Source organism: Oncorhynchus nerka, linkage group LG7 (assembly GCF_034236695.1).
Source record: "Oncorhynchus nerka isolate Pitt River linkage group LG7, Oner_Uvic_2.0, whole genome shotgun sequence".
Lineage (NCBI taxonomy): Eukaryota > Metazoa > Chordata > Actinopteri > Salmoniformes > Salmonidae > Oncorhynchus > Oncorhynchus nerka.
In genome coordinates, this window is record NC_088402.1 from 55,834,531 (window position 1) to 55,857,930 (window position 23,400).

Sequence of the window (23,400 nt, forward strand, 5' to 3'; positions counted from 1 at the left end):
GACTGGTACAGTGTAATAATTCATCATGACTTGAGCATTTGTCTTAAAGTTGGTCACATTGTTTCCGTGACTCGGTGAGAAGAAGGCCAAAGGTACAGTAGGCGTCAACCTGCGCCTGTGTGATGAGGAACCTTGCCAGACACATGAAACTCAGTGCTAATGCCTAGGTTTTTAGCTCATCAAGCTAACACGGTCTTGTGTTGCGCCGGAGACCTGAGTTCGAACCCAGCCGTTCCACATGGTCTGTTGAGCCTCAGCCAAGGCGACTCTCCATTGAACAGCAAGACTAGACAGAGGAAAGCACAGTGTTTACTACATAGCAACAAAGCTGTGGACAGTTACAGACTTCCCTGACATTGTATCACTGTCCTCCATGCATTTAGTGGACAACAGAGAACAAAGAAAATGGCTGAATGAGTAGGAAAGACTTTCTGGCTTCCAGGTTGAGGATTTCACATGGTTAGTTGATTGCTTGCGCTACTAAGGGTGATTGTGGGTAAACAGGCTACAGGGGTGTCTGCTCAAATGATCTGTGTTAGGATTTATACAGGGCTGACCCTGGGACTGCACTGACCAAACCGTGTCTGTGTGTGTGATGTGTTCCAGATGGGAGGAGGAGCTGTCTAAGCGCCAGCAGATGGAGGCCATGGTGGAGACACTACAGGAGGTGAGAGCTCGCCATTTTAAATCATCACACCCGTACCATACTCCCTCACCGCATCCCAATACTTCTCCTGAAGTATCCAGGCATGGGGAAGAGGGAGATTTCAACATATTTCTTAGAATGGTAATTTTCCTTTTAAATCCAAAGTTCAAATGTCATTGGCCATTAAATCTAGAATCCTTAGTTGCTATTAGTACACACAGGGTACAAAACATTAAGAACACCTTCCTAATATTGAGTTGCACCCCCCCCCCCCTTTGGCCTCAGGATAGCCTCAATTCGTCGGGGCATGGACTCTGCAAGGTGTTGAAAGCGTTCCATACTTTTTTTGTCTTTCCAATTCACCCTCTAAATGGCATACGTTATTATAATCTATTTCTCTATTGTCTCAAGGCTTAAGAATCCTTCTTTAACCGGTCTCCTCTCCATCTAAACTGATTGAATCGGATTTAACAAGTGACATCAATAAGGGATCATAGCTTTCACCTGGATTCACCTGGTCAGTCTGTGTCATGGAAAGAGCAGGCTGTTCATAATGTTTTGTACAGTGTATCCTCATTGATTCTTGACGAATATAACTTATAAATGCCTCATGAGCCTAGTTCGTACCCCAAATATAAGCTTGTTTTACTCTGTTGTAAACAATAGAAATATAAACAAAGACTGTATAGCCTCAAAACATAACATCTGTCATTTTGATTTCATGGACGGTCCGTTCTTACATCCATAGCTCTATGTATGAATGGTCTCTAGCTACGAGTGGTCATATTTCTCTAGGCCCATCCCTCAGCTTTTTACCAAAACAGAGGCAGGGTGGCTGCTTTGGTATTGTTTTAATAAAGGATTCTAGCTTTCATTAAGGGACATCCATGAGGGCAAGTGAATAAGTGCACACTTCGGGATGAAATACAGGTTCTTGGGATGCAAGCTCAGCCTCTGTGTCATGTTTGTGTGTATTTTGCATGATTGCCAGTAAGCTCCCTATTCAGCAGTTGCGATAACATATCTCCGGATGCCTCTGACGTATTGCAATGTGCTGTGTGTCTGTACTCTGTTCTCCAGAACAGAATGGGAAAGTTCATGATAGAAAACAGATATGGGTGGGGACTTCACATGCTTTAGTCCCCCTGTGTATATGTTAGTCAGTGGGAACAGTGGCGTGTTAATGTGTTTTAAAACCCCCCCCAACAACCGAGATCACATTACCCCCCCCAAAAAAAACAGCCAAGATCACTGACTCTCCCTGACTAACTATGCCTCGACTGTTCCTGCTAGCTGCATTCCAGATTACTTTTATTGGAGCTCTTGGCCCAGAACCCAAGACTCAATCCACTTTGGAATGTTGTTGTTGTGATGCATCAAATGAGTGGATTGTAGAGTAATTAAATGACTTTTCGAACATGTTATGCAGAAAGGGGTGCTCTTATAATAGGAGTTGAACTTACGTTTTTTTTTTGTAAGGTGTTTTAGGACACATTTTCTAAGCACATGCCTTACGCATGGTTATTCGTAAATGTGTGTAAATTGTATTGAGCCATGGTATGTCAATAGATTAGTTGTAGAGTGTGATGTGTCTGTCTGTTCCACCGTCTGCCCTCTCCAGAGTGCCCAGGAGTCTGAAGTGGTTCAGGGGCAGCTCACTGAGAAGGTGGAGAGACTCAAGACAGAGCTGGTGGTCTTCAAGAGCCTCATGACTGACAATGTAAGTATGACACTCAGGCTTTCTTCAACAGTCCCTTATTCTCCTGGTGTTTACACAGAAATGTCATGGTAAAAGGTTAAGTAAATAGTAATCACTTAGTAGTTTTGTGTGCTCCATTTAAACTAGAAACACCCAACCAACTTTAAATTGTGCGGACTGGTTCAACTTACTGTAAGTTGCAAAGCTTTTTGACACTATTTATACTTTGTTTTTAAAATCACACCCATTTATTGCCACCTGCCCAACGTAAATCTATTCATCCATCCACCCACCTCTTCTGCAACTGATGCATGCTACCACTCTCTCCTGTCAGTGATATGTACAGCCTGGCAGTCAGAATGCTCACCACACATTTTTGTCATAACACACATGGACAGTCTCCCTTGAACCCTGAGGCTAAGAAATTCCTTTGGAATTGGTTAGAGGCAGGCAGACGAACAGCAGGCAGGCACAGGCAGGCAGACGAACGGATGGGTGGCCGGGCGGACAGACAGACAGGCAGAGTAGGAGTGAGATTAGAAACCCCTATGGCTCGCCTCACACAGCCTCCGCCTGTTCTTTGAGGCTCTGTGGTTTTGGCCTGCTTTCTAATGAACTCCAGCTGGGCTCCGGACTCGCCCAGTCTGTGGTCTGGAGTAGCTACGTTCACAGATTAGCCAAAACCCGGCCCGACTACTGTTTCACACGCAACCACACTTTGCCCTTCCCAGTCACTTTTGAACCCTTTCAAGTTAATTTGTTCTTTGTTTAAAAAATGTCACTGTCTGTTAAAGGGGAAGTTTACCTTAAATCCAACATTACCTATGTGATTCCATACATTGAAACTATACTGAACAAAAATATAAACTCAACATGTAAAGTGTTGGTTTCATGAGCTGAAATAAAAGATCCCAGAAATTTTCCTTAGCACAAAACGCTTATTTATCTCCAATTTTGTGCACAAATTTCTGTTAGTGAGCACTTCTCATTTGCCAAGATAATCCATCCACCTGACAGATATGGCATATCAAGAAGCTGATTAAACAGCACGATCATTACACAGGTGTACCTTGTGCTGGGGACAATAAAAGGCCACTCTTTTTGCAGTTTTGTCACACAACACAATGCCACAGATGTCTCAAGTTTTGAGGGCGCGTGCAATTGCCAGAGAATTTAATGATCATTTCTCTACGATAAGCTGCCTCCAACGTTGTTTTCAAAAATGTGCAGTACGTCCAACCGGCCTCACAACCGCAGACCACATGTAACCACGCCAGCTCAGGACCTCCACATCCGGCTTCATCACCTGTGGGATCGTCTGAGACCAGCCACCCGAACAGCTGATGAAATTGTGGGTTTGCACAACCGAATATTTTCTGCACAAACTGTCAGAAACCATCTCGGGGAAGCTCATCTGCGTGCTCATCATCCTAAGCAGGGTCTTGACCTGACTGCAGTTTGGCGTCGTAACCGAGGTCAGTGGGTAAATGCTCACCTTCGATGGCCACTAGAGAATCCAGGTTTCAACTGTACCGGGCAGATGGCAGACAGCATGTTTGGTGTTGTATGGGCGAGTGGTTTGTTGATGTCAACGTTGTGAACATAGTGCCCCCTGGTGGTGGTGGGGTTTATGGTATGGGCACGCATAAGCTACGGACAACAACCACAATTGCATTTTACCGATTACAATCTTAATGCACAGAGATACCATGACGAGACCCTGAGGCCCGTTGTCGTACCATTCATCCGCCACCATCACCTCATGTTTCAGCATGACAATGCACAGCCCCATGTTGCATGGATCTGTACACAATTCCTGGAAGCTGAAAATGTCCCAGTTCTTCCATGGCCTGCATACTCGCCAGACATGTCACCCATTGAGCATGTTTGCGATGCTCTGGATTGACGTGGACGACAGCGTGTTCCAGTTCCCACCAATATCCAGCAACTTAGCCATTGAAGAGGAGCGGGACAACATTCCACAGCCAAAACCAACAGCCTGATCAACCCTATGCAAAGGAGATATGTCACGCTGCATGAGGCAAATGGTGTCTACACCAGATACTGACTGGTTTTCTGGTCCATGCCCCTACCTTTTCTAAAGGTTTCTGTGACCAACAGATGCATATCTGTATTCCCAGTCATGTGAAATCCATAGATTAGGGCCTAATGAATTTGTTTCAATTGTACTTATATGAACTGTAACTCAGTAAATCCTTTGAAATTGTTGCATGTTGTGTTTATATTTTTGGTCGTGTAGTTAGGTGTAGTTTGCCTTCTCCCCTTCTCTCTCCCTGCAGTCTAGAACTGGAAAGTTGTATTGCTAGCTCTGCTCTGTTGTCGGTAGACACATTTTATTGAAAGCTTACGTCCTAATGAGACATTTTTTTTAATCAAAAGTACTGTCGGTCAGGAAATGTGTACTTCTCCAACTAAAACAATTTCGATGATTTTATATAATTATTTTATGTGGCCGACTGCAACAACACCAGAGATAGGTAACAACTGTGCATGTGCGCTCTTGTGAGGAAATACCTTTACATAAAAATGACAGATTAGGTATGCGAAGTAAAACAACAACCTACAAACATGTCTGACAACGAAATACTCGCGAGTAATTAATGAAACTACTGGAGGGGTGTTGATGGTGTTGTCGACCCGTATTTATTTGAGCCTGAGTTTTCTGACAAAGAATTGAGGAAAATTGAGCTTCACATGGCCGCTGTCGCTCTTGCCACCGAGGCCGCAGCAGCAGGACCACAGCCCCAGCCTCTCCCAGGATGAACGCAGATTGGTGGTGCAGTTGTGGTAACTGTGCTTCAATGTTGATGAATGCTTATGCTGCAGAGAATTTGATGATGAGGAGCAGTTAGTTTGCTTTCGCGACCACAGGGATTTTGCTGTCCATCAACTCTGGTGCCTGGAAACATTTTTCAGTATCCCAAAAAGAAATTGGAGACGCATCTCCGTTCCGGCTGGGCTAAAAGGACAGTTATCCAACAAGTAAGTAGCTGAACTTTACTTTATTTAAATATCGCTTATCATAAAGCTCAATGAGCTGGACCGTTGTGGGTATATGTTTTTATATTAGCCCAAACACTGTCTTGATATGTTTTCACATTATCACAATGCTATTTGAGTAAGATATAGGAAATATAGGCCTACATAATTGAACTTGAAATAACAGCAACAACTACGAACAGAATGGTATTTATGTCACCATAAATGCTGCACGGCCAATGCAGACGTCGGATTGACCATGTAGCGCATTTTAGCACTTCGTCGCCTTTCTTTGTCTCTGCCAGAAGTTTCTTTGTCAAGCCTATTAGAGGAAATGTCAAAATTTTACCTAAACATCAAAAAACGCAAACATGACAGTGAAGGACATCTCTGCTGCTGGTGGAATAGTTATAAACTTACCCTTTGAAACATGCCAGCAGTCCAGCTCATGTTGGGTGTTCTTCTGGCATTCTTTTTCTTATTGTTGGTGGACGGTAGGCTGTGACGATTATGGAATTTTGGGTAACGATTAATTGCCATGCAGATGGCCACGGTTATTGTCATAATTGTCATTTTTGTTGAAAAATGTTTTGAGCCTTGTAATGCATCTCTGAAAAATAGCTATGACAAACGTAATGAATACAACACAGCTTCTCCTCCCAACGATGCAGTTCTACCTGTAAAATGAATACCAATTTTACCCACTTCATGTTAAAATTGAAAACTGCTATTGGGTAAACTATATCTACTTGAATATGAAGTTGAATTCCCCCTTCTCCTAAAATGAATATGTATTAAGACGATCATATTTTTGAGTTCACGTTTATTGTCCATAATTGTCTGTTACACGATTATACGATAACTGTGCCAGCCCTGGTGAACAAGAGTAGTTATAAACGCTACAGGTACACCCTCTGTCAGTATGCTGTTCAGTCCTTGAAATTGACCTGGTGGCTTCAGTGACCTGTTTTGGAAAATACAAAAAATAAGAGGTATACAAAAACAGAATTGAAATACCATTAACATTTGACCATTCACATTGACTATACTGGAAGCAATAACTGCAATGAATGGACCTACCGAAATCACATTAGCTTGAATTACTTTCTTGGTCTTGTCATCCATGAAGCTGTATAAATGAAGGAATGAATGATTTTCATGTCAAGTAGAGAACCCATTGTTTCATACGCTATGTGCTATGCAGTGCTATGCAGAACTAAAATGTCCCTTAAAAAAATATTGATTACGATATGAATATGATTTATTATGATCTGGTTATAATTTCAATTACCTATATGTCGTACATTTAGCGGAGTAGCCAGCCAGGGCTGTCATTCCTTCCATCACCACAGATGTGCACAGCTTTGCCTTCATTTCCATCCTGAACCATAGTGGAAATGATCTTTTCCTGCTTCAGTCTGTCTGTAATCCTGGGTTGTGACGGGTAGGAAGTAAGAGGACTAAAAAGTATGTTGTTTGTGAAGGGAACTGTATTGGACATAGTTCAGCCTAGTATTTTATATCTGTGAAAGTGTCACCAGTAAACAGCACTGAAGACGGTGCAACTACATTAGCCTGTGACATCCTTCTAACATTCGGGCAAGATTCCCAACTCCCCATACATCCTTTGATGCGCTCTGCCAGTTGATCTCGATTTGTCTTCCTTTTAATATTTTGCTGGTGTTGATTATGGCAGACCAACACTTTTGGATAAGCTTGATTAGATCCATGATCTTGGACTCCATGCACAGTATACTTCCGTTGGGTCCACTGATCACGGTTTGTTTAAGATGTGGTTGAGTCGAACTCAAGACTCCAGACTTGATTTGGTGGATGTTGGAGGTACAGTATGTCGTCAGAGCCCTGGTCCTTGTAATCAGGGGAGCTAAAGCTTGTGTCCAGCTGGGAAGGTGAAGATCGTGGATGTTGTGCAGGACAATGTGAAGGAGGCTGCTGTAGCTGGATGCAGTTCCCTGATCCTCCTTAGAAAGACAATTCTCCAATATGGCCTTAAGAGTTCAGAAACTATAACAGCACATACGGAATAAGACTTTGCTATATGGAATCATAGAAAATATGTCAATTGTCCTAGGATACTTACCGAAGACTCTTGGATCCTTTCTGGTGAATCTGAAGCTCTGGACACAGTTGCAAAGCCCATGGACTCAAGATGCCGAGAGAAGATTGACCGCATTATGACACATTTAAAGCAGCTTTACTGTCACCCATTTGAATCAAATGTGAAATGCATGTTTTCATAATGCAATACCAAGTGCCAAATACAGAGCTGGTTACCTCCTGCCTGGTCTTCTTAGTGGTAGGGGACACATGGGTAGAAGGTCCAGAGCTTTAAGAGACGGGTAGGGGACCAGGATGCCTGAAAGACATCAGGACCAGAGCTTTGACTTGTTGATGCAGTCTTTCATAAAACAAATGTAATGCAACATTAGCATTCTGTCAGTTCATACAGTATTTATATACAAAAGGAAATGTGACAGGGATTAATAGTTGATATAGTATGGGTCATATGCCAAATTATTATCATTATGTGTATTGACAAAGAAAAATGTCCACCCTAACACACAAGTGATAGCATGTTTACTAACCCGTAAAACATATGGCCATACTGCTAAAAAGGTAATTATACCCGTAGCCCCTATTGACGATGTGAGGTGGGGATTACAAATACACAATAGACAGACTATGGACAATCATATACCACAGGTGGTTCCTCGGGCCAGGTATTCCACGTAAAGCTATACAGTTGCCTGAAAGTTTGTCACGCAAATAAGCCATAGCTAGCCAACACATCAGACATTGGGGAAAAGTGTGAACATTTCCAGTCGACAACATCAACTCACATGGGTGCCAGAGGAGCTTGAAGTTCTTTGGGGTCCTTTGAAGACCAATCCATTGAGCCCAAAACCTGCCGAGTGAGTTGGGGAAATTGACCTCACAGTTATTTGTGACACAATGGGAGTTCCTGATACATACAATTCTAAACGTGAAAGCTATTGACAGTTGATATCGTATGGGTTATATGCTAAATTACTATTGTTATATGTATTGACAAAGAAAAACTTCCATCCTAACGGTTGGATTCTAATTTCTGGTACAATAATCCCGACAGACTCCCAAGTAAAACTCCAGCTTGATTTATTCACAACACTGGGTGTTACAGCTGCAAAACCACCCCTACAGGTCACACAAGCACATATATTTATACCTTCCGATTAGGCGGAGTGACCTTGTTGTATTTCTGTGTTAAACAATCAATCTCTGTTGCTGGGCAAGAACTGAGTCTGTTCCTCCCGTCGGTGTTATCGTGTCCCAGCCTAAATCCAGAGCTTTCGTATTCCTCCGTGCCTTTCACGGGTCTTCTTGTCAGTCAGGAGAGGCCTTGAGTTATTGGAAGTACACATTCCTACTGCAGACCACTAGATAATTACACTTCTCATACACAAAGAGCTTAAACCTAGCACTAATTTCAATCTCTATGAATATATAAAAAGGGTACATTCACACCAAGTGTATATAATGATATAAAACAGTAAAGATATAAGAAAGTGTTATAGATGAGTAATTATGATCTATCAGCGCTAACTCCAGGCACATGTCTGCTATTCAACCCTCGTGGAATCATTCTTGGCCTCAAGAGACAGGCCCCCTTTCCCTCTGCCCAAATACAATGCACATAGATCATTCCATCTAACCCATAACACAATAATTACTACCGCTACAAATATAATGCATAGATCGTTCCATCTCAACCCATAACACAATAATTACTACCGCTACAAATATAATGCATAGATCATTCCATCTCAACCCATAACATGATAATTACTACTGCTAGGCTAATTATAGAATTATAAATAGATTAACACGGGATCAAGTCAGATAGTCTCTAACAGTAACACACAAGTATAATGTGATACCAGGTTTATAATCTGTAATAAAAATGTTTTGTGTCCATGGGGCTAAAAGTAATTAAATTGTTATGATACTCATGACCACTATCGACAGTAGAGGTGGGGGTTACAAATACACAATAGACCAGACTACATGCGGCCAAATAGGCCTACCCCAGGTGGTTCCTGGGGCCATGTATTTCTTGCAAGGCTATACAGTTGTTAAAGCATGACATGTTCTCATGCAAATAAACCATGGCTAACCAACACATCAGACACTGGAGATTATGATTATGAATAAAAGCGACTAGACCTGATCATAAGTCATTAAAATGCAACAACACCTTTCATTTTTATTCTGCAATGTAAGATCACACAATTAATGTCTGTTACAATGTAAAAATGACACAATTACTGTCTATAATCTCCTCAACCACATTGTCATAAAGACAAGGCACATATGCTAACCGGTAGAGCGCCTAGGCTATGGTTAAATAAAGGTTCAATTTAAATTAAATTAAATGTCTACATGATATGGTGCAATGGTTACAACACAATAAGATCAACTCGAACTGCATTGATTAGACTATATACCTCCGCACAACATTTCTTGTTATTCTGTATGTAAATCCGAGACACCCCATTTAGTTATGATATGTTACGTTTTGTATGGTATGTATTCATTTGTGGATGTCCATCAACCATTTCATATATGTTACAAATTGCAAGTCATATGATATGTTAGGAATACAATTCGTACAATACTTTACGAATTGCATTTCGTACAATATTTTACGAATTTGCAAAAAAAGTACTGTATGTTACGAATTTGCTAAATTTATATGTTACGAATTCCAATTTGCTGTGGCTAACGTTCGGGTTAAGGTTAGGAGTTAGGTTAAAGGGTTATGGTTAGTTAGGATTAGCTAAAAGCGTTGTCCGTGATGAGATTAAAACACATAACCTTTAGGTTGCTAGACGTTCGCATCATACACCAACACATCCACCCCGACCAACCACCCTCCTTTTATTTTTGCCTTAAGTAACCCCTCTAATTTATATAACCATATCAAACATAACTACAGTATATCATACTAATTTGAGTGTCACTGATTTACGTTTACTGTTACTGTCTAGTCTATGAGACCAGTATGCTCTGCACACTCGCTTTGGTGCTTTCCCTTCTCAAACGCTCTTCTGTTTTTTTTGGCATGACACGAGATCCATTCCATGGGTATACAGAATGAACAGCTGTGTCTTTGAGTTTTCTTTGGTGTTTTGCTCCGATTGTATATCTCTTTTGCAGTCATTGTCGATTAAGTGCTTACTACAGACACGTACATTAGCAAGATCGGCTGTAGGAGTGTTTACATCTTATTTACTTGTTTTTATCTCTACTTCTGCATCTGTCAACGGAAAACAGTGATATTTATTATAGTTATTATATAAAGTGCAGCCAGGGACCGAACACCAGCTTGCTCTTGCTGCCATCTCTTCGGATTTTCACTTTTCAGAACTAACTTTAGGCTATCGTTGATAAGTTGTTCAACTTTTCGCCAGTTCCTTCTCCCCCATTTGCTCCAAATAAGGGCACAGAGTTTGCGCCACATTAGCGCACGTGCAGATCTCACCCATCTTCACTGTTGTTGCAGTCGGTCAGGTTGTTTACTTCGTATACGTATCTCTAGGCTGTTTTAACTATTCCCGTAAAAAAAAATGCATCTGATCATTTTTAAGCACGAGAGAGTTACCCATATCTGCTGTTTTTTGCAGTCTTCACATAAAATGATCCCAATCTTTTTATGTGGAAAAGTATACATTTCCTGACTCAAAATCGATAGTACTTAAAAAATAAAAATAAAATTGTCTCATTCGGCCGTAGGCTTTCAGTAAAACAAAAACATTGTCCACAATTAATCATTCGTTGACTGACAACAGAGCAGAGCTAGAAGTGCACAAAAACACGTCACGTGACCCATTTTTGCCGCTTTCCAGTAGTAGAATACAGGGAGAGAGAGGGAGGAGGCAAACTCTGCCTAACTAGTTTCCATGTATGGAATCACTCCCAAAAAATATTCTTAAACTTCCCCTTTAAGTGAGTTTATTACTTTTAAACTGCAAGTCACTGCCTCAAGATACTATGAGATTAACTAAAAAATGGGATGATGATGTTGAGGTCCTGCCTCCGAAAACTGTACACTCTTACTTGCAGTATTGGGCAAATAGTAGACGGTGACACAGCTCATGGGTATAATATTCTCTGATCATCATAACCAATGTAATATTTATTGTAGGAAATGTCGGACTTGGACACTGCGATCCAGAAGAAGGCCATGAAGGTGGACATGGACATCTGCAGACGCATTGACATCACGGCCAAGCTTTGTGACGTGGCTCAGCAACGCAACTCAGAAGACATGAGCAAGATGTTCAACATGAGCCCACACATGAGCCCCTCCAGAGCACCCCCAGAGAGCAAAGTAACTGGATAGCTTTTCATATGTACCCCTTGTGTAAAGGGCTCATTCCATGTGGAAAATGGGACACAAATGTCCATTAAATGTTTTTTCCACACACATTTTCACTCTCGTTCACACACAGCTGACTAGTGTGTGGTGTGTGGTTTCACAGGGGGCTGCATCTTGCAGGAGGAAAGAGCGTAAGGCTGTCTACGAGGAGAGGAGTCCTGAGATTGAAAGTGAGTCTGGTGGTGGAGAGGAGGATGAAGAGGAGGAGAAGGAGCAGGTCGTAGAGTCGCTCAACATCACAGACGAGATGAAACGCATGCTCAATCAGTTGTGAGTGGCCGAACCTTTGACCTGTGTTATGTAACTTGTTTAGCCTCAATTGCTAATGAGTGCCAGCTGAACGACTAGAGTCGATATGTTATCCAACTAACTGTGTTGTTTGAGTCATATGATATCAATCTGTGAATTAAATCCCCACTGTCGTCTGTAGCGTTAGATAGCGTCGCATAGTCTGTTTCATGTGTGCTTCATTACTTTGTGATGTTTTCATCTCTGTCAGTCACTGTCTCTGTTGTTTTCTCTCTTCCCTGTCCTCTTCTTTTGCGACCCCTTTTAAAATGTGCATGCCTTTCCGTTTGGTTTTGGTTTTCCTCCTTTCTTTTTTTGTCTTCTTTCTTTCCTCCCCTCCCTTTCCACCTCTGTGTCTCCACTCTTTCTCTCTGTCCCTCCCTCTTCCCTCTTCTCCCTCCCTTTCTTGTTTGCAGAACTTGCTCAGATGATAATTCCTTTGTCACCAGGAGAGAGACGTTTGACTTTGATGACGACTGTGACAGCCTAACTTGGGAGGAGAATGAGGAGACACTGCTCCTCTGGGAGGACTTTGCCAACTACAACACCCCCTGTGCTGCAGCCAGTGCTGCTGCAGCAGAAGGACAGGGGGAGGGCCCTGGGCAGGTTAGTGCTGCCCCCTACTGCTCATCCAAAAGCAGTGTCTGTGAACTTTTCAAATATGTCAGATACAGGTAACTGCCAAATGACTCAAGTGTTTGCTTTATTTTGTCAGTTACCTGTATGTCTCTGTCGAGGATTTTTTTTAGCCCTTCTCTCTGTATTTCCTCATTTTTAAAATAACTTTATTTAACTAGGCAAGTCAGTTAAGTCAACCTTTTGGTTACTAGAACAATGCTCTAACCACTAGGCTACCTGCCTCATGCCCTTGTACTGTAAAGACATTTCATCTGAGTGGCCTCAGAAACTGTTAAGGAAAATATGTTAAAAAAATACAATTGTGTCGTTATTTATTTGAATTGATTGTTTGTCTAATTGTGTGTTGGTGTGTGTATTGCTAAATTGTGTGTTCGACCGATCCCACTGGGCAAAAACTGATTGAGTCAACGTTGTTTCCACGTCATTTCAAACAACAGACTCAATGCGATGGTGTTGAATCAACGTGGGGAAATGATTGGGTTTGAAAAAAAAGTAATCAACATAAGGGAATTTTTGTATTTTTTTTTAACCCAACTTCAACCTAAATCCAATGAGATGGTGAAATGTTTGGCTCATTTCACGTTGAATGAATGTTAGTTGACAACTCAACCGAATGTAAATCAAAACTAGACATTGAACTGACATCTGTGCCCAATGAGATGTTTATCTACCTTATCTATCCATTTTACGACTGTACGAATGTAAACTTTATGAAAGTGTTTATTGTCGATAACGGTGCCTCCAAGCTGCAAAGTAAAGTCTACCACTGCACTTTGAACGTTGCTACAGTACACATAGTTTACATGGGTCTGTTGGGGATTGTTAGGCCTCTCAGGATGGCAGTTTGGGCAGCCTGATCGACGAGACCGAGATGCTTTTCCAGAACCGAGAGAAGGAGTACCAGGAGACCATGGGTCAAATAGAGGTAAGAGACCAAGAGAAGAGAGGTCAAGGTTCATGTGTGCAACTCACTCTCCTGTGTGAGTCATCAATTATTACTGCAGAGGGTCTTTGCCCCTCAATCTCTGCGCCACTTTCTCTTTTCAATCTCCCTCTCTGACCCACCCTCTCACATCTCCTCCCACTCTTTTGCTCTTACTCTCTTACATCGTTCACCTATCTTACTCTCCTTTTGACTCCTCCTCTCTCCCACATCTTGGATTCTCGCTCTCTCCTCAGTATGAGTTGGCTACAGCTAAGAGTGATATGAACCGTCACCTACAGGAGTACATGGAAATGTGTTCTATGAAGAGAGGCCTGGATGTTCAGATGGAGACCTGCAGGAGACTCATCAAGGGCTCAGGGGGCACCGGCAGGTCAGACACACCTCTTTCTCCACCCATGGCAAACAATGGCATTTCAATGCAATGGTGCATTGTTCCACTGAGACGTGTCTTGAGAAAGACCTTGCTACACAGTAGGCATAATCACACAGATATCAATGACTGACATCTGTCCTTGTTTCCCCTCTCTCTGGTGTAGGAACTCTCCATCGTTCAGCTCGGTAGCGAGCAGCGACTCAGGGAACAGTGATGAGATCCAGGAGGAGCTGGAGAAGGACGGAGAGGCAGTAGGAGCTGACCCTTGACCCTCCGGCCCCTGGCTACCCCACCACCTGACCCGGGGAAGATGATGGAGGAAATGCCTTTGTTCCTCAATGCTGTGGTCCCCCTTTTCTTCAGCAGGTTTCCAGTTGATCTAAGAGGAGCCCTGTGGAAACTATTGGTGCTTCACTGGTTTACCCATATAGGGATGAACTTGTATTCCACAATAAGGTGCAGTGTTGGTTCCTCCTCACTGATCCTCATTGGCCTACCACTGATCAGAGCGGTCACTCCTACTAAACACAAGTATCTCCACACACACTCAACTTACTGTACGCCTATGGTCATTTTACTGTGTATTCACCCCAGTATTCATCCTAACCATGTTAAGATCAAGGAAACCGGACATATTCAGCCATTAGTGATCTAGCAAAGCATTCAGTGGTCCGTATGATATATTTAAGCAATAAGGCCCGAGGGGATGTGGTGTTTGGCCAATTTATTACAGTTCAGGGCTGTTCTTAAGCACGACACAACGTGGAGTTCCTGGATACAGCCCTTAGCCGTGGTATATTGGCCATATACCACAAACCCCCGAGGTGCCTTATTGCTATTATAAACTGGTGACCAACGCAATTAGAAGAGTAAAAATAAATGTTTTGTCATACCCGTGGTATACGGGCTGATATACCACAACTTTCAGACAATCAGCATTCAGGGCTCGAACCACCCAGTTTATAATTAAAAACAAGGGCTAGGTTCTATCAGATCCACACTAGCCGACATCTGCATAGCAGTTGTTTTGGCGGTGCCTGAGGTGGCACTGCATTAGAACTGTCAAATCCACAAGCGGCTCCGAGCATTATACCTAAAGCAGACATCACCATTAGCTGCAGAGAGTCGCATGGACAGAAATCCCATGCAGCGTTGTTTACAAGTTGGAACGCTGAACCGTGAGATGTAATCTACACCTGGATTAGGCTGATAGAAATCCTCATTATTCAGATTAATGATTTTCAATTTGAGCATCATTATTTCTACATCCAGTTCAAGTCAGAAGTTTACATACACTTAGGTTGGAGTCATTAAAACTCGTTTTTCAACCACTCCACAAATTTCTTGTTAACAAACTATAGTTTTGGCAAGTCGGTTAGGACATCTACTTTGTGCGTGACACAAGTAATTATCCCAACAATTGTTTACAGACAGATTATTTCACTTATAATTCACTTGTAATATCACAATTCCAGTGGGTCAGAAGTTTACATACACTAAGTTGACTGTGCCTTTAAATGCTTGGAAAATTCCAGAAAATGATGTCATGGCTTTAGAAGCTTCTGATGGTTAATTGACATGAGGAAGGAAAATTATGTGGATATATTGAAGCAACATCTCAAGTTAAAGCTTGGTTGCAAATGGGTCTTCCAAATGGACAATGACCCCAAGCATACTTCCAAAGTTGTGGCAAAATGGCTTAAGGACAACAAAGTCAAGGTATTGGAGTGGCCATCACAAAGCCCTGACCTCAATCCCATAGAAAATTTGTGGGCAGAACTGAATAAGCGTGTGCAAGCAAGGAGGCCTACAAACCTGACTCAGTTACACCAGCTCTGTCAGGAGGAATGGGCCAAAATTCACCTAACTTATTGTGGGAAACTTGTGGAAGGCTACCCGAAACGTTTGACCCAAGTTAAACAATTTAAATGCAATGCTACCAAATACTAGGATTAAATGTCAGGAATTGTGTAAAACTGAGTTTAAATGTATAAGGCTAAAAGGTGTATGTAAACTTCCGACTTCAACTGTAGCCTACATTTTTTCATTCAGAACTCTGGCTTAGTGGCAATGATCACAAGAGCAGCTGCTCCCCTATTTGACAGCGTCAACTTAGTTACACCTCCGACACCGGCAAAATATCAGCTATGTGGGTGTTGGCTATCGCCGTTTAAAGCTTGATCTGATTGAATCTAGGCCTACGCGTTGACAGGGAAAATGCATTTCACGTACTGGACACGAGGTCAATCTTCACTCACTGAAGTCAGATTTAGGTTCGTTCTGAGATTGCCTTAATGTAGATGCCATTGCTTATGCGCATACAAAGAAGGCCCAGAGTGCCTTTGCAGGTACTGTATGAATTGGTAGAATTGAAGTTCCCCCATATCTGGACGTAGCCATCACAGGAGGGGTAAAACTGAGTTGAAGTACTGTACTATGCAATAAGCAAGCCTTATTTTTCTGGACTAACCTCCGTTACTTGTCTTAGTTTTTTTTTTGCTGGGAAATGATGATCCGTCTGTTAATCTGACAGCCTAGAAGACTTGGGGCCAGATATACTTATCATTTGCACCAGTACAAATTTGCACCTATCATTTTCAGAAGGGAATCAAAGAGACCAAAATACAAAGCTAAAAGCTCTTTACCTTTTTCCTAACTTGTTTTGTTCGAAAATATGTTAGAAAATGAACCGGTTTCAAACATTGCACCAGTGCCAACGCTCAGCACATCTGGCCTCAACGTGGTGTGTCAGATGACTCCACTCTCTCTGAGGAATGGTGTCACTCAGTATTTTCAGAGGGTAAATATGACCAAATATGGTCATCTAAATAATACCCGTGTGCCTACTGATACACTAGCCTGGTCTCAGATCTGTTTGTGCTGTAAAGCCAACTCCTATGGTCGATTTGGCATTCGAACAACCATAGGAGATGGTAAGACAGAGCAAACAGAACTGGGACCAGGCTACTCATATGCTGGACTCAGAATCAATATGAATTGCCTTATTACATTGTTTTATTTTTGTTAAAATGCTACTTTAGCACTAACATTTATGAATCATGATACACACAGCCTGTTATTGATGTACTGTATGTCTAGATTTCATTATAGTTTGTATGCTCTCCAAAAATGGAAGAGCAATTTTGAATCATATAAAGGGATAATCGTGTGTAAATTGATTTTTGACATTCGTATTTGAATATATCTGTTAGTTTCTTTGGGAACAGTCATGGGTGCCAGGGATTTGCTAGCTGCAAGATTCATATTTGTATTTTATGTGCAGAATGTTGCTAAATGCAGATGCTTGCAAATCTACTGTGTGACTGAACCATATATTTAATAAACATTGTTTTAATAAAAAAGACTGCTCTTTATTTTAACGTTATCTCTTGGGGCAGATTGTCACGCCCTGACCTTAAGAGGTCCCTATTATTTTCTATGTTTGGTTAGGTCAGGGTGGGACTCTGGTGGGAAAGTCTATGTTTTCTATTTCTTTGTTTTGGCCAGGGGTGGTTCCCAATCAGAGGCAGCTGTCTATCGTCTCTGATTGGGGATCATATATAAGTTGTCATTTTCCGTTTGGGTTTTGTGGGCTCTTGTTTTCTGTTTTGTGCCTGACTGAACTGTCTCCGTTTGTTTTCATGTTTGTTATTTTGTTTGAGTGCTTTTGAAATAAAAGAATCATGAACAAGTTCCATGCTGCGCTTTGGTCCACTCTTCCTACCACCAACGAGAGTCGTTACACAGATAGCAAATTGACAGCCTACTGTGTAAGATTTCAATTTGTGCTTCTCTTGGCTTGATGACAAATATAATGAATCTGAATTACTAGAATGTTGCTACACATTTCAGACAGTTACATTCACCACTGTGTGAAATATTAGATAGAAAAGATATACTGTAACAAATATATAAATACAACATGCAACAATTTCAAATATTTTACTGAGTTACAGTTCATAGAAGGAAATCAATCAATTCTAAAAAATGTATTCTCACATGACTGGGGAAAGAGATATGCATATGTTGGTCACAGATACCTTAAAAGGTAGGGGCGTGGATCAGAAAACCAGTCAGTATCTGGTGTGACCATTTGCCTCATGCAGCGTGACTTCTTCTTCGCATAGGCTGTTGATTGTTGCCTGTGGAATGTTGAACCCACTCCTCTTCAATGGCTGTGTGAAGTTGCTGTATATTGGCGGGAACTGGAACACGCTGTTGTACACTTCGATCCAGAGCATCCCAAACAAGCTCAATGGGTGACATGTCTGGTGAGTTTAGGCCATGAAAGAACTGGGACATTTTCAACTTCCAGGAATTGTATACAGATCCTTGCGACATGGGGCTGTGCATTGTCATGCTGAAACATGAGATGGCGGCAGATGAATGACACGACAATGGGCCTCAGGATCTTGTCACGTTATCTCTTTCCATTCAAATTGACATTGATACAATTGTTCGCTGTCCGTAGCTTATGCCTGCTAATACCATAACCCCACCGCCACCACGGGGCACTCTGTTCACAACGCTGACATCAGCAAACCGCTCTCCACCACGACGCCATCTGCCCGGTACAGTCGAAAACGGGATTCATCTGTGAATAGCACACTTCTCCAGATTGCCAGTGGCAATCGAAGGTGAGCATTTGCCCACTGAAGTCGGTTATGACGCCGAAATGCAGTCAGGTAAAGACCCTGGAGAGGACAACAAGCACGCAGACGAGCTTCCCTGAGACGGTTTCTGACAGTTGTGAAAACACAGAGTTTCATCAGCTATCCGGGTGGCTGGTCTCAGACGATCCTGCAGGTGAAAAAGCCAGATGTGGAGGTCCTGGACTGGCGTAGTTAGATGTGGATTGCAATTGTGAGGCCGGTTGGACATACTGCCAAATTCTCTAAAATGACATTGTGTTGTGTGACAAAACTGCACATTTTAGAGTGGCCTTTTATTGTCCCCAGCACAATTTGCACCTGTATAACGATCATGCTGTTTAATCAACTTCTTGATATGCCACTGCTGTCAGATGGATGGATTATCTTGGCAAAGGAGAAATGTAACAGGGATGTAAACAAATTTGTGCACACAATTTGACAGAAATAAGCTTTTTGTGCGTATAGAACCTTTCTGGGATTTTTTATTTCAGCTCCTGAAACATGTAACCAACACTTTACATGTTGCGTTTTATATTTTTGTTCAGTATAGAGAGAAAAGACCAAAGCCACAATTAGATAAATGAAATTATATTTAACGAGTTCATAATTAGACTTCCTCCACAACATTGTCACGACTTCCGCCGAAGTCGGCTCCTCTCCTTGTTCGGGCGGCGTTCGGGCAATCGATGTCACCTGCTTTCTAGACATCGCTGCTCCATTTTTCATATATCCATTTGTCTTGTCTTGTTTACATACACACCTGGTTTTCCTTTCCCCATTTAAGCTACTTGTATTTAACCCTCTGTTTCCCATCATGTTTTGTGTGTAATTGTTTTCATGTTAGGTGGTGTTAGTTTACGCGCTTTACTTTTACGGTGTTTTTTTTTTGGTTTTTGGAACTATAATAAAAGTGCGCCTGTACATTGTACTCTGCTCTCCTGCGCCTGACTTCGCCTCCAATATACCTTTTGACACTCATTCCACGAAGGGCCGAGTGTCTGCGGGGTTTGGCTCCTTTTTTGCTCAATGACAACTTAGACAAAATATTGTTATTGTTACATTTTTTTAAAAATAATAACAACATTTTAACCAGCACCTCTGTATATCTCTTGTCTACCTTGACTTGAGGAAGCTGAACTTCCCTCAGCCTTTCTGGACAGCCTCAGCCTGAGGAAGACTGGCATCTCTCCGTTTCTCAACAGCAGACTCAGTGGGGAGGACAGACGTTACCTATGTCATTGATGTTGCCCCCATCTTGAGAGGTTCCTTGCTTTCTTAATGGGCTCTATCTCCATGGAGGGATAAGAAAACTGGGAGAAGTTGTCCAACAAGTAGCCTTTGTGAACAGATTCACAGCATTGGCGTAGTGCTATGAGGAGTTGTTAGAGACCAAACGAGCCTCCACAAGAAGTGCTGCTTGAGCTTTTCTGGCCAGAGACACCAGTTGAAGCCTGTGAGGCTTCCTGATCTACCCCCCCAGGATGCAGTAGGTATGAGAACAGGGAGAAACAACCTCTTCACTACCTCCTCAGTAAAGTTATAAATAGGTTCAGAGGAGAAAAGCTTCCCTCATTGTTTTAGCCTCATTTAAAATGTCGATAGGACAGTGTCTGAAACACTTTTCCCAGCTGCCAACGATACCAGAATAAATAGTTGTTAGTGCTCCATAATTAGGTTCTTAAGTTCATCGACCAGTTGATCATAAGACATAGAGCAAACCTACCCCTGGGCAATTACTTCCTCCAGTCTCTTGAAAGCAGAATCGATATGAACCTTCTGGCTGGATTGACAATGTTGACAAAGTACGAAAACTTTTGCCCTCACTACTGTAAGATGGTAAGAGTGTCTGCTAAATGACTAAAATGTAAATGTTAATAGTTGCACTCTTAACAATTGGACAACTATTGACTGGTACCTCCGTTGGAATAGGGGTCCCTGGGAGTGAAGTCTTAGTCCTAAAGACCTTGATAAGGAGGAAGTGGTCCTGGGTGGCTTGTACTCCAGATCTCCATTGCCTCCGCAGTTAAACATTCTGACAGTTTCCACCATAGTAGCCACAATATTATTAAGTCTGGCAAGCTCCCCTGCAGTCTTCATGTCGTCGAACATGGACATGTCCTCCTGCGTGGTCAGTAAGATTCGACTGATACTTTTTTGGGGCATTAGCCCCGGTAACACTGCTTTTGACAGCTCTCACTAAGCATTTACCGACTGCGACATCTTTTTTACGTCCTTTTTTGAGACCGGACGTCTGGTGTTTTTCAAATACTCTGAAATTTGGTCCAGACCGGACCGAATCTGAACCAATCATAGATGTCTATGTTTGGTTCAGATTAGGTCCAGCCCGGACCGGCCTTTATTTGGCCAAAACATAGATTACACAGGCAGCCCAATTCTGATTATTCTTTTCACTAATTGGTCTCTTGACCAATCACATCAGATGTTTTCACATCAGATATGTTTCAGAGGGTATCTGATTGGTCAAAAGACAAATGAATGAAAAAAAGGATCTGAATTGGGAAGCCTGTGTAAATGCAGCCATAGACAGTTTCAGATTTGGTCCGGTCTGGACCAGCCTTGATTTCAACGTCCACAGACATCCGGTCCGGACCAAACCATATTTGGCCCAAACATAGGTCTCTATAATTGGTTCAGATTTGGTCCGATCCAGACCAAAAATCAACATTGTTGATATCATGGCCGGTCCAGACAGCACCATAAAAAAATCAGACGGCCTGTCCCGACATGACCAAAAAAAGACATTCAAAAGACCAAATCTGAACCAATCATAGTTATCTGTTTCACAAGTTTGGACAGGAAAGCACAGTACAATAGAGTAGAGCACAGTACAGTACAGAAAAGTAGTGTATAGTACAGAAGAGTACAGTAAATAAAAGCAAAGTATAGTGTACTGCAATATATAGTGTACTGCGATGGAGCTCATTTGCACAAGTGTTTGTTTTCACGTTTACATTTTGGTCATTCAGCAGACGCTCTTATTCAGAGCGACTTAGTCAGTGCATTCAACTAAGGTAGATAAACAACAACATATCACAGTCATAGCAAGAAAACAGAATCTGTAACCGTTACTGAGAATGTTATTGTAGTTTGAAGTGGCCTGTCTGTTGGTTTATTCTGTAGGTTGGACTACTTTGAACATCATTGCTGCCAGTTTAAAAGCTAACTTAAGGGCATGTGGCAGATGGGAGCAATAATAAATATTGTGCTTACTCAGCTGGCTTCATAAGCTTAGAGACAACCCCCCCCAGCATTATCTGTACTCTTGTAAACAGTCTGAGTTACAGACCAAATCTTAATCTCAGACACAACAACACTAGTTTGTGAGTTTGTGCAACACTACACAGAGTCTTTTCAACCCTGGAGAAGCAAATAGTCGTAGGCCTTAGAGGACAGGTTTTATTTGTCACATGCCCCGAATACAAAAGGTGTAGACCTTACCGTGAAATGCTTACTTACAAGCCCTTATTCAACAATGCAGTTCAAGAAATAGAGTTAATAAAATATTTATCAAATAAACAAAAGTTTAAAAAATCGAATCGGTCAAAAAGTAACACAGGAAATGTACATAACAATAAAGAGGCTATATACAGGTGGTACCAGTACCGAGTCAGTGTGCGGGGGTACAGGTTAGTCGAGGTAAATGTATTAAGTGACTATGCATAGATAATAAACAGCGAGTAGCAGCAGTGTAAAAACAAAGGAGGGGGAGGGGGTCAAAGTAAACAGTCCGGGTGGCCATTTGATTAGTTGTTCAGCAGTCTTATGGCTTGGGGGTAGAAGCTGTTAAGGAGCCTTTTTGTCCTAGACTTGGCGCTCCGGTACCGCTTGCCGTGGGGTAGCAGAGAGAACGTACTGACAGAGGTGATTGAGTCCAGGTGAGTCCAATAATCGCTGATGCGCGTGACGGGGGAAGGCAGGTGTGCGTAATGCTGGGGAGCCAGCAGGGGGGGAAGCACGGGAGCAGACGTGACAGACTTGGGTGACTGGAGTCTTTGACAATTTTTTGTGCCTTCCTCTGACACCACCTAGTATTTAGGTCCTGGATGTCAGGAAGCTTGGCCCCAGTGAGAGTGAGCCCCTAGCCAGCTCATTTAGTGTATTCACAGAGGGAAAAGCAATAGTTATGTGACGAATCAGTTCATTAAGAAAAACACCGAAGTAGTCATCAGCCAGATTCTGCTCTTACATCTGAAGTCAGAGGTATGAAAGGAAGAGTGGTCATCCTCTGGGGGAAGAGGAGTCACTAGAAACAACATAATTTGACTGTTTCTATGTCCTCATCTTTACAGAGTCTGTGTGTTTCCTCACATGGAGTTATTGGTGAGCTTTTGAATGATGAGTTTCAGAGGCAGGCCACTCAGCGAGTGAGTAGAGTCCTCACCAGTAGGGTCAGCGGCAAACAGTTTTTACAGGGTACCCCCACTACATTTTCAACCGTTCGCTGCCTGCACCCGCACGCCCGACTAGCATCACCACCCTGGATGGTACCGACCTAGAATATGTGGACATCTATAAGTACCTAGGTGTCTGGCTAGACTGCAAACTCTCCTTCCAGACTCATATCAAACATCTCCAATCTAAAATCAAATCTAGAGTCGGCTTTCTATTCCGCAACAAAGCCTCCTTCACTCACGCCGCCAAACTTACCATATTAAAACTGACTATCCTACCGATCCTCGACTTCGGCGATGTCATCT

The 23,400-nt window shown here is 42.3% G+C and overlaps 1 protein-coding gene and 1 long non-coding RNA gene across 6 annotated transcripts in view; one reads left to right on the plus strand and one right to left on the minus strand.

Moving 5' to 3' along the window:
* Nucleotides 1-17,725, plus strand: part of LOC115131995 (intermediate filament family orphan 2-like) — a 36,247-nt gene extending 18,522 nt beyond the window's left edge. The window contains exons 2-10 of one of the 5 annotated variants that reach the window (XM_029664146.2): nucleotides 607-667; nucleotides 2,268-2,366; nucleotides 2,493-2,537; nucleotides 11,551-11,736; nucleotides 11,888-12,054; nucleotides 12,489-12,678; nucleotides 13,538-13,636; nucleotides 13,936-14,027; nucleotides 14,194-17,725. In XM_029664146.2, the coding sequence (XP_029520006.1) occupies nucleotides 607-667; nucleotides 2,268-2,366; nucleotides 2,493-2,537; nucleotides 11,551-11,736; nucleotides 11,888-12,054; nucleotides 12,489-12,678; nucleotides 13,538-13,636; nucleotides 13,936-14,027; nucleotides 14,194-14,299 (1,045 nt within the window). In that variant the 3' untranslated portion in view covers nucleotides 14,300-17,725. Of the gene's footprint in view, nucleotides 1-606; nucleotides 668-2,267; nucleotides 2,367-2,492; nucleotides 2,538-11,550; nucleotides 11,737-11,887; nucleotides 12,055-12,488; nucleotides 12,679-13,537; nucleotides 13,637-13,890; nucleotides 14,028-14,193 lie in introns of all 5 variants that reach the window. The other 4 variants (XM_029664142.2, XM_029664144.2, XM_029664145.2 and 1 more) reach the window with 4 other exon arrangements.
* Nucleotides 6,152-11,220, minus strand: LOC115131996 (uncharacterized). Its single transcript, XR_003864026.2, has 5 exons — nucleotides 8,207-11,220; nucleotides 7,447-7,722; nucleotides 6,637-7,327; nucleotides 6,426-6,474; nucleotides 6,152-6,309 (listed from the first exon to the last, which is right to left on the minus strand). It is a non-coding gene; the product is annotated as an uncharacterized LOC115131996 (long non-coding RNA).
* Nucleotides 17,726-23,400: the final 5,675 nt, after the last annotated feature.